The sequence below is a fragment of the Nicotiana tabacum genome, chromosome 22 (assembly GCF_000715075.1).
Source record: "Nicotiana tabacum cultivar K326 chromosome 22, ASM71507v2, whole genome shotgun sequence".
Lineage (NCBI taxonomy): Eukaryota > Viridiplantae > Streptophyta > Magnoliopsida > Solanales > Solanaceae > Nicotiana > Nicotiana tabacum.
This window is the reverse complement of record NC_134101.1, coordinates 139,368,749-139,388,334: the sequence shown is the minus strand read 5'-3', so window position 1 is coordinate 139,388,334 and position 19,586 is coordinate 139,368,749. Positions and strand designations below refer to the sequence as shown.

The following is a 19,586-nucleotide window of genomic DNA, read 5'->3' as shown; positions in this document are numbered from 1 at the left end:
TAATATTTAAGATTTTTAAAGTTAATAAATTTTGTCTATTAAATTATTATTAAAAATATATAGGAAGGTTTAGTAAAATCAATTTCATAAGAATCCTCCGTATTGGCAATACATTACCACTCCATAATGTCCAATACCAAGAAAAATAAAAGTAATATTAAATGGACCACATAAAATATTGAAATTGAGAAAAAAATACCCCTACAATAATATATTTTTATACTATATTTGAACTATTTTCCTACTCAAATAATATTTTTTTATCAATTTTTGTGTAATATCTTAAAATACCCAATTATTAAACAACAACTAAGAAAATACAGATGTTAAATGTGTAAGAAAGAGAAAAAAATTGATGGTAAGAGTCAATACCACTAATGATTCTACAAACATAAAGATCTAAAAGTAAAATATCATATAAATCTTTTACTTTTTGAAAATAAAATTTATGGTGGATAAAATTATAATTAAGATTAAATATTCAAAACAAGAGATGAACTAATATTAAGATCTGAATCAACATAGGATAAATTATATTTTAGGTTAAAACCAAATATTAAATCTTTTAATTAATTATTTAGCAAGAGAATTCAATTCAATTATTTTTTTACAATCATTGTATGAGTAAAATTCTTATTCAAGTTAAAAAAAATCTTAGGGTACATAAATTTATTCCATAAAAAGAGCGTTAGAACACAAAGTACAAAAGTTAGTATATTATTAAAAATCAAACAAGTGTCTGAGAAAGCACAATCAAAGTTAAATCCTAAACAAGAACAAGCTTTCAAGACTATATTATAAAGAGTTGACTCTGCTATAACGGAATTATTCTTTGTAGATGCCTCCGGCAGAATCTAAAATAATATATTCATGTCATGCGTTACTTGTAAATATCATATCAAGAGGCATGACACTATTAGCAGTAATAGCAAGTGATGTACCAACAACGATTTTATTATGAGGCCACCCACTTTAGATTTAATATACCTCTTCAAACAACTTAAATAATCATCACAAATATATTAAAGCAGAGCAATGATGCTTAATCTATAAGGAAAGCAAAATTGATAATATGGGATGAAACACTTATGGCTAAGTGTCAAACGATCGAAATGATTTTCCGGAGTTCTAGAGATATATTGGATATTAATGAACCATTTGGTGTTAATGATTTGGGATGTGATTTATGTTAAGTATTACCAGTAGTTCCAAAATCGACAAAAGCAGAGACTGTAAAAGCTAGCTTGTCAAAGTTATACTTCTAGCCTCAAATGAAAAGATTCAACTGACAAGCAATATAAATTAAGAACAGATCCAGTATTCAATGTCTTCTTGCTTTGTGTCAGAAATAAAGAAGAGTATACAATAAAAGATGATTTGGTTCATCCTGAACAATTGGTTATCAATTTCAATGGTAATGGCAGTGCATTTAATAATAAAAATATTTCTGTCATTAGATTAAAACTCAATTTGCGCAAATCGCGTGATAGAATTAAAAAGATATCTTAGCTAGCATAAATGATTGATCAACTAAATAAAAGATTGATTGAAAAGTTTATAGAAAAAACAAAATATTTTTCTATTCTTGACTCAGCTAAAAATGATACTAATAATTATTACTAAAAAGAATATTTAAATACTTTAATACCAAATGGCCTTCTACCATACATGATTATTATTTTTACGTATGTTAGTGTCGCCGTTTATAGAATAGACTAAGCTAAACTTGATATTCCATTGTATATAGGTTGATTTTGAAGAAAAATATGCCCGTCATGCTACTGAAAAACTTAGATACGCCGAATAAATTATGTAATAGCACACAAATAATATAAAAAAGTTTTGACAATAACGTCATACATGTAAAAATTATGATACTGGTCAATGTACTTCTAAGTATATTCTTATCCCTGAATTTAACTTTCGTCTCTTGAAATTAAGGAATATCTTTTTAAATTTGTGTGAAAATAATTTTTAGTATGTTTATATTTTGCAAATATAATAAATAAAGCCCAAGGACAAACATCCTAAATATTGGATTATATTTACTGCAATATATTTTCTTGCACGAACAACTGTATGTTTCACTTTCAAGAGAGATATCAAGATCGACAACAAGAGTTTTGGTTAAGGCAGAACAACCAAAGCATTGGGAGGAAACATACACAAAAAAATATTGTCCACAAAGAAGTGTTCGTTAAGATGTCATCGTATTAAATATTTTTAAACTATAATACATAATTATCCAGCTAACATGACAAAATTTATTATTTGTGTAAGTTTTGATGATGTCCTTTTATTTTTAAATTCATGTATTATGCTAATGTAATAATATTTTTCAGCATTTAGACGATTGTATTATTATTATACATAAAATTTCTCTTATTAGTTAAATTTATTACTCCTTCATATAAATAAATGTTTAAATCATCACGTGCCAATATTAACGTGCAACGCACGTTCATATATACTAGTTAGGAAAAAAGCAGCATGGTCCAGATCATAGTTTCAATAAATTAAGCAGTAAGGAATCAAACTAGTGATTATTTAGTGAGTGCTACACGAAATGTACTACCATATAGATTAGGAATAGAATGTTGTCTATCATTAATTTTCAACTTCAACAAAGGAAACAAACCGAAACAATCCACAGTTAATTAATCCCAGCTGGATTTTCAGTCCGTTATATATAGATTATATACTGATTATGCATGATAATCATGCCGGTTTGGTTTTGGAATCGATACATGATGATGGTCGGTTTCTGCAACCAACTCCTTTTCCCTCTTCAAACACATGCATTTACCAGCCCTTTTTTGGCTAGTTCGCAAGTTGCAACAAAAACAAACTCACTTTCCTCTTTTCACAAATGTCATTTTGCTACCTTTTTATTTTTCTTGAACTGATTTGTCACTTGGTTTTTGGCTGATACCTTTCACTTTTCAAAGTCTGCGTTTATCCCCTTTTTTTGTTAGTTTTATAGTTTTCACTTTTCAAGTATTCTGGAAAATAAAATTAGCAGTAAATGTATGTTTTAATCTATTATCTTCAACAAATAGTATTCAAAACTGATTTTTCTCATAACCAAATCAAATATGTCGTTTTCCAAGAGCCGAACACAGAACCAAATCACTCAAAAATAGAGCCAGATTAAAATGTCACTTAGTCGTCGGACACATGAACATTTCCTAACATCCAACACAGGGTCGGTAACAAGTAACAACAATGGAAACCCTTTGGTACACTATGCTGAGAGCCACCATGTTGACTATTACAGTATAGTTGGGGTTGGGACTCATCGAGCTCAGTGGTTAAGTGAGAGCAGTCTTTATACAAATACATGTTATGGTTTGGTGTAAATATATAATGTGCATGAATTTTTACCATTTTCAACTTGTTGATGGCTGAAAATGAGTGTAAGGGAAGGAGGTGGTTAAGAATCGGGTTAGCTGGTTGGTGGTTAGAATAATGGTTAAATGGACCCAATTTCCCCTCTCCGTATCTCCTCTTCTCATTGTCTTCCTTCACTATGATGTCTTGAGAATGCCATTGTTTCCAGTTTAGTATATAAGCCCATTTCACGTGGATGTGCAGGCATACTGGGATGGATAAGATTAGGAATGATGATATTCGAGAGAGGGTATATGTGGCTCCCATTGATGATAAGATGCGGGAAGCGCAACTCAGATGGTTCGGGCATGTTAAGAGGAGAAGCCCAGATGCTCCGGTAAGGAGGTGCGAACGACTGGTTGTGGAGGACACGAGAAGAGGTAAAGGGCGGCCTAAGAAGTATTGGGGGAGGTGATCAGGCAGAATATGGCGAGCCTTCAAATTTCCGAGGACATGGCACTTGATAGGAACATTCGGAGGTCTGAGTATTAGGGTTGTAGGTTAAGAGGTAGTTGGGTCTTGCCTTATGTCATAACTTTGTGGGATTAGTTTGGCAGGGACACTATTTCGTTTTTGTTGTGTATCTTTCTTCTTGATTTCATGTTATTCCTATTTTTCTTATTATTTCTGTGGTGTTATTAATTTTGTCTTCTTTTGTCTTTTTATCTTTTTGTCCTCTTGAGCTAAGGGTCTTTCGGAAACAGCCTCTGTACTCTTTCGGAGTAGTGTTAAGGTCTGCGCACACACTACCCTCCCCAGACCCCACTAGTGGAATTTCACTGGGTCGTTGTTGTATATAAGCCCATTTCAGCTTTAATTTGTGTTGACCATTAGAGAACATTACAATGACTCTGCTATTGTCTTCTCCATTCTTTTCCTTATATGACTATCTAATTTAGATTGTATAGATCAAATTCGATATACCCTTTGGCTCCTCTCAAACTGTATAATTATGGAACCCCATAATTAGAGTTGGAAGACACTTTTTCACCTTGTAATTAGCAACATCACCAAAACAACAAACATTGATTGTTCTAAATATAAATAAACAAAGATGAATTGCATGCAGATTCATTCACCATTTCGACAATTAAACCAAAAAACCATCAACAAGAGATGAGGTTTGAATTGCTGCCATGCAATTTGAGTTACAATACATGATGAGTCACGTCAACAACGGCAAGACAGAGAAACATAATAACCATGAGTAGAAAGCAATACGCAATAGCAAAAACTTCTAGTACTTTTGAGGTGGCTTTTGGGTTGGAAGCAAACCAAAGCGCTTCTTCAGAAGCACTCTTTGCCTTGAATATTTATCATCGGGTGAAAAGCGGGCTGCAAAGAACATAATCCAGGAAATATCAATAACAACAAAAAAGAACTGGTCGATTGTCTGTATCTTAAAATGTAATACCTGTTAAAAAGAAAAGTCACAAATGCCTGTAGTTTGAACTGAAGTGCCAGCATAGATACAGAAAGAGAGGGACAGGTTTACCTGGGTGAGCGGATTCTGTGGCCAAACCCAGTGGTGACTCTTTCTACAAATTATATAAAGTAAAAGAAGTCAGGCCTATGAACATACTGAGAAAGTACAAGCGAAAAATTTCTTTGATAGATTGCCACAATCAAAATGAGTAATAGCAGGCCAAGAAAGAGCATAAAGTGGGGCAGAGGCTCTGTTATGCCAACTGAAAATTTCCAGCTTGTTAAATTCCAGTTCATGAATCATGAGTGTCAAAATGTTCAATGTATGCTACGGGTTACACTGAACCAAAACAGTCATTTATCATGCAAATCATAAACTATCACCAAAAGTTATCAATGCTGTCAAGCAAATCTCCCTAATCAGTATCTGGTTTCCCTGAACCAAATTTATCAAAGCATAAAGCTTTTGCAGGATGTCATCCAATCAAGATGACTGTTTCAGACAGAATACAGTTTAAATAAATAGAATTTAGGAACAGGTTAAACTTTTATTTTCTCTCGCTGCACTATAGCTACATTCAAGCACTACTTGTTCTATTATGTAAACCTGGAAGCAAAGTTCCATTTAAGAACGTCAGATGAGCTTAACTTAGTTGTAAACATGAATCCAAACTCAAATACCGATCCCAGACAAATGCCCAAATCTGTTAGTTCCATTGTTATTCTTCCACTATCATGATTTCTCTACAAAACCGTTAGTTCCACCAATGCCGACAAAGATAATGTAGATATATTCTTACCAATTTTTTTTATATAACAGTTACTGGATCTCAAATAATCAGTTATGTCATTAATTGGGTGTGCCATGATTTTGTGCTAATACTTAATACATTAAAGAATTTTGACTGAAAAGACATGGTAAGCTGACATGTTCCGATAGCGTCCCCTTTCAAAACATGACAAAGCTTTGTTCAAGTCCAATACAAACGAAAAACGGAGTTTCCCTATCATAAAATGAGTAAAGGGAGATGGAAAAAGCTCGCAAACCTCCTATGAAACTGTCAACTTGTGAAGCATAAAGAAAAACAGAGTACTCATTAAGACTAGTAAAAATGATTTTGCAGAAGAGAAATACCTTAGTGGTGTAAACTTTGTCACCATTCTCATTGATGTAAAACTGGAGATACATCCTCGCTAAATTTTCACCTGTTTACAGACAACAACAGTAAACAAGAAACCTCAGAATTACAGAGCAAACAAATACTGCAAAAAAGTTGTAGTACTAAAACCCTAGCAAGTACCTGAGCTGCTTCGCCGGTTAATGGAGCTAATAATTGACACAGAACAGTCCTTAGGGTTTCTTATAAAGAACGCGGAAAAATCAGGGACTTAAAAGGAATAATGAAAAATAAATGAGGGCAAATAAGTAATTGAACTCAGTCCAACACGTCTCTCCTACCAAACGTCACCTTCCTTCTTCACTCCAAAAATTCTGAACTCAAACGCCTGAGAAAAACTGAAGCTCTTTGATCTACAAAGCAATGTCGTTTGAAGAAGACGAAGAGTCGTTTGAGCACACGCTCCTGGTGGTGCGTGAGGTGTCCGTTTACAAAATCCCACCACGTCCGACGAGTGGTGGTTACAAGTGCGGCGAATGGCTACAATCCGACAAGATCTGGACGGGTCGGCTCCGGGTCGTATCGTGCAAGGAACGATGCGAGATCCGACTCGAGGATCCGAACTCCGGCGAGCTGTTCGCGGCGTGTTTCGTGCCGCCGGGACAGAGAGAGAGCTCGGTTGAATCGGTGCTCGACTCGTCGAGGTACTTCGTGTTGAAGATCGAGGATGGGAGAGGGAAGCACGCGTTCATCGGGCTAGGGTTTAATGAAAGGAATGAAGCATTCGATTTTAATGTGGCTTTGTCTGATCATGACAAGTATGTGAAGAGAGAGAATGACAAGGAAGTTGGAGATGGTGAGGCTGGTGATGATAATCACATTGATATTCATCCTGCTGTTAATCACCGATTAAAGGTATTCTAACTTCGTCTGTAATAATTAAATTTTCTTTTCAGTTTGGTGATTCAGTTGCTTAAGAAGGATAATTGAGTAGTAACTTAACCTAAATCGTATGCATTTGAGCTATAATCGTTTTCTGGAAGTTTGTGAATAAGTGATTTTCTGATAATTAGCAAGGAATATCAGTCATTCTGCTAATCTGGATTCATTGAACTTAGAATTGCTTAGATGCTTTTGATTAATGTGTTTGTAATTGAATGAAAGGCGGGGTTTAGAGATATAGCTAAGTAGGATTTGAATGGCAGTATACAGCTTAACTTGGAGTTGAGCTAATATAGGATGAATCTGAGCAGCTTGCGCTGAGGCAAACGATAAGATGAGCTTAATTGTGCAAATCTAGTATGCTTCACGCATCTATTTGTTAACTTAGAGCCTTGGAGATTCTTTTTACCATGACTACACCTTTTCTTTTTGCTAGTGTTTGGGAGCATAAAATTACTTGGTCTGTTTGATTCTTAATCGGTCGTATTCATCTTATTGGGTGTTTGTTTTTTAGTAGTTCTAAGTACTGGTACAAGGAAAACTATGATGTTATGTGGATGCCTGCCGTATAATTTGTTTCATTGAATTGGTTTTCTTGTTATGCTCTTCATTTCTCCAGTTCCTTGATCTTCTCGGTCGGATTTAATGTTGCTAGCTCTGTCCCAGTATTTGATATAGCAATATGTTCATGTCAAGATTAATGATTTGTGTCAATACTTGCGTTTAGAATTAATTATAGTAGTAGTTGTTGTCATCATTGGATTATCCTGATAACAATCTTTGCTATTTAAGGGAATAACTTTTGGTAGTTTGGTGTCTAGGAAGGTGAAACAATCCGGATAAGTGTGAAGAACAAACCATCTAGTGGGACAGGCATGCTTTCGGCTGTGGGATTGGCGGCTGGAACTACAGGAGCTGTGAAAAAAACTCCAGCACTTGCACCTCCGCCCAGTGGAGGTAACAAGATTAGGTCTCCTCTTCCACCCCCTCCAAATGATCCAGCTACTGCTCGGAAGACTTCTACCTCTCCCAGTATTGCTCTAAAGGAAAACACCAAGCATTCCACTGATCCGCTTTCAGATCTCACTGAAATTGAGGTACTTTCTTATCAACCTGTTCAATGCTCCTTGTGAAGGTCGCTCTTTGCATATTACTAAACCTTAAGTCCCAAGCCTTTGTTAGTGCACCTTCAGTCAAGAAGTAATAGCTAACAAGGACTTTGATCAACAAAACATCCTAACAGACCTTTGATATTTTTTTATCCACTTGGTTTTACTATTGTTGCCTGATGTGCTTCTGCAAATATTGATGACAAATCTTATCATAAGTGTTGGAATTAAAAGGTATCTTCAGTGTGCTAATTTTACAAAAGAGTTTATTGAAGATACCTATGGAACATAGGTTGCTCTATCCAAAAACAACAAAAAATATGCTGTCTCAATTATTGATTGGAACAACAACAACAATGACCCAGTAAAATTCCATAAGTGGGGTCTGGGGAGGGTAGTGTGTACGCAGACCTTACCTCTACCCTGAGAGGGTAGAGAGGATGTTTCCGATAGACCCTCGGCTCAAGAAGACGAAAAGAGACAATATATCAGTACTATCAACAAAAACCATAGAAATAATAACATCACAAGAACCAGTAAATAAGACTCGGCACTATGAAAACGGAAGAGTAGTGAATACAATATTGACCATTAGCAGTCTAAGACAAAATCCTATCAGCCTAGCCTCACACTGGTACGTGTTAGAAATATGCATGACTACCTCATAACCTATAACCTTAATGCTCGACCTCCACAGCTTCCTATCGAGAGTCATGTCCTCGGAGATCTGAAGACTTGCCATATCCCACCTAGTCACATCTCCTCAATATTTCTTAGGCCACCTTCTACCTCTCCCCGTACCCACCAATGCCAACCGCGCGCACCTCCTTACCAAGGCAGCTGGGCTTCTCCTTTGTACGTGCCCGAACCATCTGAGTCTCGCTTCCGCATCTTGCCATCCATGGGAGTCACGCCCATCTTCTCCCAAATATCTTTAGTCTTAATCTTATCCATCCTAGTGTGCCCGCACATCCACCTCAACATCCTCATTTCTGCTACTTTCATCTTCTGGATATGTGAGTTCTTAACTGGCTAACACTCAGCCTCATACAACATGGCCGGTCTAACCACCGCTCTATAAAACCAATTGTTGATTGGAACATAAGGTTCAATGGTTATATGGTTTCTAAACCTATAGCGTTGGGAAAAATTTTATTGTGTGTTTCACACACCTGACACTAGTTGTGTGAGTCCTCTTTTTTGTCTCACAACTTTGTGGTCCCAGAATTTTGTGGACCCAAATGTGTAAGATATGGGTCCACAAATGTATGAGATAAATATAAGTCTCAACTAATGTCAGTTGTGTGAGGCACACCATAAAATCACTAGCTTTATGGTATGTCAGTTTTGATTTATATAACCTTATGATCCATGTGATATCTGCTTTTTACCTATTTACTATGACTGCGGCACTGCGCTATGAGAGATTATTTGATGTTAAAATGAGCAAGTCTTCTAATAGCAAATATCCTTATTGGCATCTACAGAGGAGCCTGCCTTCAGCCACGGGATCCGGATCAAGTAAAACCACAGCAGCTGGATGGGCAGCATTTTAATTTTGTGTATTAAATATGGCTGACATGTATGATCGCTGTTGTATTACCATAGAAAAATAGATCGAGATTCAGAAAATGGAAGAGAAATTTCATGGTGGTTTTTTCCCTCACATTTTGGAAGATAATTGCAATGGAATATGTTAATGTACTTGCTTGACATCTGAATTAAGTCTCTGTATTACATGCAATAAGGAAAATATCTTATTTTACCGTTTACACAAACGTCTGTCGAGCTTTCCCGAAGTAACATATTTCTTGCAGTGACATGATTTTCAGAACGTAGTGTTTATGTATTACAAACAATATAAGACTTCAAGTCCGAGATGCTTTTTATTTGTTGTGTTTATTTCTTTCTTTTATAACTCAGTGGCGGCATAATTCGAAATCGGTGGAGAAGAGAGGAGAGAATAGAACTGTTAAAACTCGAATAGATTTAGGGTTTAGGAGCAAACCGATTAACTTTTGACATATATTAAGGACTATTTCTGTTAAGTGGTTTTTATATCAAGGACCAAAATAATCCAACCCCCGTACATTAAGGATGATTTTGATCATTTTCTCGAGCTGGCATCTTAGTGCAAAATAGCTACACCTACTCTTTGTAAAATTTGTCTTCCATCTGTACGTCTGTCAATCAGTGCCACAAAAGTACAAAAACTACAAATGTGTCAAACAAATAATGAAAACTACGATAGGTTGTTATGGTTCTGCTAAGACAACATAAGTGCAATGTGAAATGATTACTATTTCTTTCGAACCATAAGAAAATTAAGTTACTCGATCATTAAATATAAATAAAATTTGGATTTTAAAGTTTTCGAAAGATGTTCCTCAAGAAAACTGTGGATTTATAGTGTATGTATAAGACCTCCACCTTCATATTTTTCTTTGTTGTTCTCATTTGGGATCTACAGGTGTTCCCAGCTTTCCTATTGGGTACCCCCATAGAACAAATTTCCCAAATTCCTCAAATTTCATTTCCTCTTTCTTTTTTTTTCTTTTTTTGGGTGAATGACTAGACGATGTTGTTCCTCTGCTAACTGTCTATTAACTTGCACCCAATGTACTGATCCATAGAACTTCAACAAAACAATAAAAAGTTGAATTCTATAGCACTCTCAAGGAAGAAATTGTTCCTTCACAGGCTTTAAGTAACTGAAATGCTTCCAAACCTCTTACAGGTAATAACTAAATTTTCTGACTTTGCTCGATCATCCAAAGTTCAACCATATCAATTGCAACCAAATAAAAGTCGACCTGCTAAAATACCAGCTCAACGGCAGCAAAAGTTACGTGTTACAAGTTAAAAGAATAACAAGCATTAAGTCCATTGGTTAGGTTAGTCAGGCAATGCAAGCATGAACCTCCATAGTGCCTCAAATGCATACAGCAGTCTAATGAAACGAGTAGCTACTGTGTAAGACAAATCAAAAGAAAAAAAATTCTTGCACAGCTTCATTTCTGGAGCACCAACTATTCCCTGTTACAAAGAAAAATCAATGATTTATGGGAAGCAAAAAAATGACCCAACTATGTACACTGCACATAGGTCCAACCACCTAGAGTGCTATACTGACCAAAGATGCTGAGAACGAAAAAGGAAAGTCTCTCAGCCTAATGAACAACCCTGACCCCAGAAGGAATGACAAACTTTTAACTGCAAAATGAACTTTGAATCATTTGAGATGTTTCTAGCTTATATGGTATCTCATTTCTGAAAAAGCGCAAAAGTGGAGTTTACGGATCATATGTTAGAACTAGGAAGACTGGAAGAGGCTACTGATCCTGATATTCAGGCTTTAACACCCAAAAAGATCCACTAGGGTTTTTATCCAGAGTCGCTATTTCCTTCAAAAGATTCTTGAACAGTGGCAGATCCTTTGATGGTACCCGGTCCCTGAAATGATCTACAATGCTAGCTGAATTGGTTTTCCCACCTCTCTGTTGTATAAACGTGCAGATCTGGCGAACCAACACCTCTGGCTGAACTACGTAGCTGCTAGATGCACTCCGATGCCCATTATTTAGAGAACCTGCTCTGCCGTTTGAGGTTGAAGCCGACATACCAAACTGATGCACAAGTCCATCACTAACGGCTTTCTCTTGGTTCCCCCTAATCCTAGCCAATAACTCCGCTGAAGATAATGCTTTTCCAGCAGATGCCCCAGCAGCAAAAGCATTTGCCCTACTAGCAGAGTCATTCAGTGATTCTTCAGATGACTTACTGGTTAATTGAGGATTAACAGTAGAACCAAATTTCCTTTTAACAGATGATGGCCCCCCAGCAGCTCCTGATTTGCCAGTCCAAGTTGGCACTGCTACATTTTCTCGACTTCGAAGCATTCTTGACTGTCGCAGTGCTTCTGCAGCTCTCTGAGCTACTTGGGATGCCTGCTCCTCTAGCTTCAACTTCTCTTCATCATGAGCATTCATGATAGCATCATGATTCATCGCACTCTGGCAAAACACAAAAGATAAATAAGGCAAGTAAAACAAAGAAATGACTGAAATAAAGGTAAGAAATGGAATATAATAAACATAGCAAAATTTAACTCAAAAACTGGCTTAACATGACGTTGAAATAGAAATTGGTGTACCTAATTTTTAAATCAAATCCAAACCCACAAGATAACTGATTAAAGAACCCCAACCCCCTCCCACAACAAACACAAAAAAAAACACCCCAAACCAAACCAAAAAAAAAAAAAAAAAGACAGAAAATAAGGTCAAAAAATCTAAAGCATTTGCACACGGTGATCAACTTGATCTAATGAGCATCAACAGCAGACAGTGACATCTGGACTGGGGGTGGCTGGGAATACGAAGCCTACTGTGCATTGACTAGCCAAAATAGAGGGCTTACATGGATCCCATGAGCATCAAAAAGACTCCGCAGGATGCTTGCTTCTCCATCTAACTCTCCATTGCTGTTACCATCTCCCGCTTTTCCCTTGGTTTTTGAGTTATTGCCCCCGCCAATATTGGAATCATCATCCTTTTCTGCCGTTGCTTTAAAAGATTGTTTGTCTTGATTACCTGGGACCCCAACAATGTTCACATCTTCAGATACCTGGCTGAAAATGCTAGATGTTTCTGTAGATCCCCCATTTTCATCATCATTTAATGTAAATAGGTCCTTCATATCTCTTGCTTTGAAAAATCTTCTTTGCTGTGGGTTCTTCAATATTTTGTTGGTAAGAAAGTGCTTGTAAATCTGTCGATGATACACCTTCTCCTCTATGGTTCCTCGGGTAATCAATCGATACACTGTAACATCCTTTTTTTGACCAATTCGCCAAGCACGCTCCCGGGCCTGTCCTATGTAAAGGGGTCCCAATTAAACACGTTGAGCAAATATCAATTAATTACTTAGACATCCACATTATCCAGAAAAAATTACTTAGACGTGCACCTTAGCTCAATAGAACTCAATACACCTCTCCTCTCCTTGTGTGTGTGTGTGTGTGTGTGTGTGTGTGTGAGAAACAGTAAGACTGATGACAGCTTTAAGTTGTTCTTTACTTGTACCTCAGATCTTCAACAGAAGGTAGACGCTTAATAGGGGACCAGGTATTGTTAATTCAACATTTTCAAAATTTCTCATATATATATATATAGTTTTTACCCTATAATTTCCAGGAGATTCTCTTGCATGTAGAGAATGACTCCATTGCCAGACCAAGTTTCACCAGAAACTTAATAGAATGAAATTTGCTAAGCACCATTAGTCAAGGGGCTAAAGTATCAGAAGCAATAATTGGATTCCAACAACACAAAACAGCGTGTTCTTGAAAGACCAAGAATCTAATTCTCTTCATGATTGGAAAATCAATAAGAGGATAAGAGTAGAAGTACCTGCATGTCAGTTGATGGGTTCCAGTCAGGATCAAAAATGATTACTCTGTTAGCTCCTGTCAAGTTTGTCCCCAGACCACCAACTTTTGTTGTCAAGATGAAGATGAAAATATCATCTGTATTGTTAAATTCATCTATCAAAGCCATCCTCTGCTTTACAGGAGTGACACCATCCATTCGCCTATAATTGTACTCACAAGTAACGAGAAATCTCTCAAAAATATCAAGCATCTGTTGAGTTTGAGAAAAAAGGAGAACACGGTGCCCCTGTTCTTTCCATACCTTAAGCACTTCTGCAACAACTTTCATTTTCCCACTGCGTTCAGGATTTCCATAGTCTGGATCTCTACAGGAGTGTTCTCTCTCGAGAAGATCGGGATGGTTGCAAATTTTCCGCATTACATCAATTCCATACAGAGAATTCCTGTTCCCATCAAAGATCTGTTCAACCTCAGAGCTAGCAAGAAAAGCTCGGTAAACAGATCGCTGCTCTGGTGTGAGGCTGCAGAAGAGGACATGCTCAGTTTTCTTAGTGAGATGAGCGTTGACATCAGCTTTCATCCGCCGGAGGAGGTAAGGCATGATTAAGTCACGCAACACCACAGCGCATCTGCATATCAACAGAGCAAAGCCACATAACGAACCAAAAACTCAATGCCACATCCCCTATGAGGACCACCCCAGATCCCTCAAGGGTCCAACATGTGCCAATTAAACCAGGGTTAGCAATAAATTTAGAAGATTACAAGCACTACAAGTTCTAATCAGTATTTTCCCATTTTTAGCTTTCTTTTAGTTTACTTCTGCCCTCTCAAGAGCCGAGGCAAGGGGGACAATCAGTTGTCATGGACTACTACAGATTTCCTTCTTCTTCATTTCCATAAGTTCATCTAGAATTATATATAATAACATGAATAAAAATAGGAAAAAAATACAAAACATAGATAGTCCCTTTGCCTCCGACTCAGATGATAACCAAATATCAAAAGGAGAAAGTAACTACAGAAACCTACATAAACTCTACTGTGGGATAAAACGCCAACCTGTAAGCTGTGGAAACTTGCAAGGGTGTTGCATTAGCATACCCCCCAACAGATATGGGAACAGCAAATTCAGCCTCAAACACAGGTAGAACTCCCAACTTTCCAGGGAAGACAAAATCAAACAATGACCACAGTTCACTCAGCTTGTTTTGAATTGGGGCCCCTGTCATTATGATACGGTGAACAGTCTGGAGCTGCTTGCATACAAGAGTAACTTCAGCATTTGGATTCCGAATTCGATGTCCTTCATCTAACACTGCATAACCCCATTCGATGTCAAGTAATTTCTCTCCTAATATACGGAGTTGCTCATAAGTAGTGATCAATAGTCCAGAATTTGATCTTACAACACGAGCTATCACAGGATCCCATTTTTTGGAAGTCCTCGAAGATGTGTTTCCTTCAGTCTCACTGTCAAGCAGATCTTCGCTTTCATAGTCACTTTCAGAATCTGCTTGCTTCTTTTTACTTGATAGATCATGAGCTGAATCATGTAATATCTCCACGTGGAAGCTGGGATACCATTTTTTAGCTTCCCTCTTCCATTGCCTCAAAAGAGTGACTGGACAAATTATAATGCTTGGCTTATACATATTGCTAAAATGCAGTGATCCGAGAAAAGATAAAACCTGTACGGTTTTACCAAGACCCATCTCATCTCCAATTATCCCACCAGCTCTTTGACAGTGAAGTTCCCACAGCCACTGTACACCAACCTTCTGATAGTCAAAAAGACTGTTAAAGATAGCTTCCGGGATTCTGAATCCACCTTCAAGTGCCACAAAAGGAGGTTCTACATCTTCAATATCCCCTTGGTTGTCCTCATGACTGGAGGTATTGACATCTTCAGCAGATAAAGAGACTTTAGTACCTTTTATATATATCTGTATGATGTTCATATGATGTTCATATGTGAATATTAACACCACCCCCCTCCCCCATCCCGAAAAAGATCTTTCTGCTTGGACACCAAAACATTTGAGAAAGCATATAGCAAAATACAGAAAGATTCCAAACTTAAGGCCTAAATATTTGACATCTAAACTGGAATTAAGAGATAGAGTTTCTATCAAGCTCACCTATCATTGTACTTAGACGACTACATCAGACTTAACAAAAATTAGTCAAAAACATGAAACCGATATGAGTTCTTGCGATGGACCATGTAAGCTTATCTATCCTACCTTGTCACTAGAATAAACAGACTACATGCTGTTGGCACCTATAGGCAAAGGTTAACTAACAGATCGGCACTATGAAGTTATTCATGTCGGGAGGAAAATATATCAGGAGCAAACAAAACCAAATACTTATACAGGAAGGGAGGGAGAATATATCACGAAATAGCAATCTGTTTGCAATTTATTAACAATATCAGTACACACATACTGATAATATATTTTGTGATAATCAACCCAATTGTGCACATAAGTCCGGAACTCGGAGAGTACAGGTAGCATAAAACCGAAAGAATCGACCTAACCAAGATTTTCGGTTTTTGTGTCGGTTTTGGTTTATTCAGTCGGTTCAGGATTAATTTTTCATAACTTCAGTTCGGTGGCTGGTTTCAAGCTTTAGATTTTTAAAAGTTCACGGGTTTTTGAGAACTTTTCAAGTCTTCTCTTTAGCTGCTCAGCCTTCGAAATATCAAATTGTATTCAGCCTTCCATCGATCCTCTAAGTTTTCTCTTCCTGAGGTTACAATATTGCCTGATCAACTACAATTCTTCTTCCATTAACAAGTAAACCTTAATTCTCTCAAGCTTTAGAAGATGAAGCTTGCACTTCTACTCTTCCTCCCTGTCACCATCTAAAGTTGCCGCCAAGAAGTTCACAGTCTTCAGACTTCAGCCCACGAAATAATAAATCGCCTTTGCTGGTGACTCTCTACCCTTCCGGGGTAGGGGTAAGGTCGCATACACTCTACCCTCCCCAGACCCCACTAGTGGGATTTTGCTCCTCCAGTCCATGTAAGATACTTATGGCTTGGCATCTGAGTAAGCGGCTCTGCTCGATATTATGTTCTGAAGCAGCCCAGCCTTCGAGATCTGTACTCTCTCCTCTCGACCTATAGATTTCAAAGTCACTGCTTTCTTATCATTTTTCTACGTATTTTGTTCTATGTTGTTTAGTTGATTGTATTTGTTTATTGATTTTATCTTGAGAATGTATGGAATTTTGTTTATTAATTTGTGAGGTGGTGTTTTAAGTGTTATTATGATCCTTCTTCCTTAAATCAATTTGCCAACTAGCTTATGCCCTTGAAATAAAACCGTCATTGCTGACCAGCTTATGCCCTTGAAATAAAACCGTCATAAACCAAAGCAGGCTAAAATAGTCATCCGCTACCTAGCGACTAGTATCAAAGTGGACTTACTAAAACCAAAAAAAAAAAGTTCCTAACTGATAAGGCCCAAACCGTAAAACAGAACCGATATAAACCAAACCAAACTCTACAGACCAAACCGACCCGAATTAATTTCAGTTCCATTTCAGTTTTCCACTTCTAAAAACCGAAGTGATCGAACGCCCACCCCTATCAGAGAGTATCCCTCCCTCCCACTTAAATACCACGGTTTAATCAATGATAAGGTTCGAGCTCGTGACACGTGCCTAACCCACACTTCACACATTGCGTCCTACCGAATAAACCAAATCCCTAGGTGCATAGCAAAAATCATGTGTATAAAGATACCTGATCCTTCGTTCTGTCTTTGCTCCCGAGATGCCAACTTTCTCCACTTCTTGCTAGGTAATGGTCTTTTCTTCTTTCTAGTACCATCTCCATTCTTCTCTGGTGTAGTCTCTAATGATTGAGGGATTTTAAGGGGTTTCCTTAGTCTTTGGAAAGGGTGGGTTGGTGCCTCAAGTTTTGGTAATGAAGCAGAATCAAGCAACTTGGTGGTTGGACGAGCTTGAGCTGCCTGTGAAATTGACTGGACAGCCTTGGCTATACTGGTGGAAGCCAGGTCATTGTCATTACTGTTTATATCAGCTGCAGTACTTTGTCTGCCAAAAGACTCCGAATCTTGAACCCGGCGTTCAAAGCCTTTGAGCTGGTGGAAGGGGGTTAACATTCCTTTCCTTACCAGTGCATCTCTTTCCTACAACAGAGAAAATATGTAGTTAGCTTGAGAGCTCTTATGTTAAGGTACGATAATAGATGCTTACGTTGCACAAAGTATTACTTATTATTGTACAAACATAAATGCAAACATGTAGCTTCCACCTTACAAAATCTTTTCAATTTACAGTTCGTAAAAAACCACATACTGTTTCAACAAATCCAGAAGATGCTGCAGTTAACACTGCATCAAAATCATCATCATCATCCAACAATGTCGTCTTCCGTCGTTTGCTCTTCTTGTTGCTTGATTTCTGAACTTCCTTCACCTTTCTTTTGAATTCAGGTTGATCCTTAACAAGATCTCGTATCAATGCATCAGACGAAGTATCATCAGTAAAATCCGAAAGTTCTTTCTTAAGTTGAGCCTTCGTCTTGAGGAGACTTCTTAGACGATCATCAGCTAAAGCATGTTGAAGGTTTGAATCGTCCAGAGGTGCCTGAATAACGCTTTGCTCACTCTCTGTCTGCTTTGCCTCGCTGCTACCATCAGTATCTGGGACTTCCTCCTCATGTCTTCTGAAGCGCTCCAAGTGTTCAAAACCACTCTTAATCGCATCTATTTCTACTTCTACTGCTCTCAGTTTATTATACAAATCTAATTTCTTATCCTGTCCTTCTTCGTTGCCTTTCTTTCTTTCCACTATCTCTTCTTCAGCATTCCCCATAGCTTCATTGCTCTCCCCAGGGTGCCTTGTTGCCTGCCAATATATGAAAAAGGTCCATCTCCATTAAGTTACTAGATTGCATAGCATTAGCATATTACGAAACTATGCAAAACTCCTACTGCCAAATGATTTACAGAGAAACAGCATTACCAACTCTGCAGAACAAACCTTTTCCAAGATGTCATGCTCAATATCTTCAGGATTTGCAGAGGTCACACCCAAACTGCTGAGTAAAATCTTATCTTCCTCCTCTTCTTCCATTTCTCCTTTTTCTGTCTACAAATGAAAAGGACAAAAGATCATCTTTCAGCAATACAATTCTCATTCCAGATATTCAAGAGTTTAGTGCATTGTGCATACCATATGCCCCCTTATTTGTTAGTTATACAAATGTTATGACATGCTTAAGACCACAAAGTTCCAAAATAATGTCATACCATATTCAAGACCACAAGTCTCAAAGGCAGTTCTTTGATTATTAACCTCTGTGCCAAGTCACATTACCTCACATAAATTGAAACAAATAGGGTAGTATTTTTCGTTTTCTCCATTTGAAAACAAAATAAGATACATGTGAAGGTACCAGAAGAATACATTGTGAATAAAGTATATTTGACCTCGTTATTAGCTAATTGCTGGTGAAAGTCCACTTACCAAATTAACTAGGAGCAGTCACACCGCGAAACTCCCTTTACAAAGTCCTGAGCTCGTTTGATTGATAAACATTATCCACATTAGTGTGACCAAATGATAGCCGGTAACACTGTTTGTTTTAACACCATTAATCAAATAATAATACGAAAAATTCAGCTACGCTACTCTGAAAATTGAAATCATAGGGCCTGAATAGTCAAAATACTTCTAGACTTTGCTCCAATGACACTGTGCTAGAGAAACCGATTGGAGTCTCGCAAATCACGATCGAGAGATTTCTCCTTTCGGTTTGAAGAATTGATAAAAGCGACACAAAACAAAACCCTAACTTGGGGACTGGAGAAATGAAAGTCGTTTGCTTTTTTTCTCGTCAAAATCGTTGGCTTTTCAATGCGCGGCGCGCTTTTATGTCAGAGCGTGATGCTTCGATAGGCGACCGCCATTTTCGGTTCTTGGATTCGGGGGATCCATTTTAATTGTCTGCCAAACGGGTCCTTGTTCTCCAAGTTACGTGCCTTCACCTTGGCCAATGGCGTTATTTAATTTCCGGGGTTCTATATGGGCAACAATACCCTACTTTTTTAGCATTCAAAAATGAAAAATTCAATAGCTGTTTATACAATATTCGATTGAACTTTTTTTTTTAAAAAAAAAAATTGAAGTTAAATTTAACAAAAAGAGTATTTATATTTTTATTAGTGA

General features: G+C 37.3%; 2 protein-coding genes across 2 annotated transcripts; one reads left to right on the top strand and one right to left on the bottom strand.

Moving 5' to 3' along the window:
* The first annotated feature begins 6,277 nt into the window (after positions 1–6,277).
* LOC107801397 (uncharacterized protein At1g03900-like) lies at positions 6,278–9,840 on the top strand. Its single transcript, XM_016624726.2, has 3 exons — positions 6,278–6,848; positions 7,697–7,972; positions 9,472–9,840. Exons 1-3 carry the CDS (start codon positions 6,357–6,359, stop codon positions 9,538–9,540), a joined length of 837 nt encoding a protein of 278 aa, XP_016480212.1. The 5' UTR covers positions 6,278–6,356; the 3' UTR covers positions 9,541–9,840.
* Positions 9,841–10,973: 1,133 nt separating this feature from the next.
* LOC107801393 (protein CHROMATIN REMODELING 8) lies at positions 10,974–19,415 on the bottom strand. Its single transcript, XM_075244882.1, has 8 exons — positions 18,885–19,415; positions 18,399–18,506; positions 17,712–18,263; positions 17,134–17,542; positions 14,439–15,282; positions 13,396–14,005; positions 12,404–12,853; positions 10,974–11,997 (listed from the first exon to the last, which is right to left on the bottom strand). Exons 2-8 carry the CDS (start codon positions 18,489–18,491, stop codon positions 11,317–11,319), a joined length of 3,639 nt encoding a protein of 1,212 aa, XP_075100983.1. The 5' UTR covers positions 18,492–18,506; positions 18,885–19,415; the 3' UTR covers positions 10,974–11,316.
* Between the last annotated feature and the right edge of the window lie 171 nt (positions 19,416–19,586).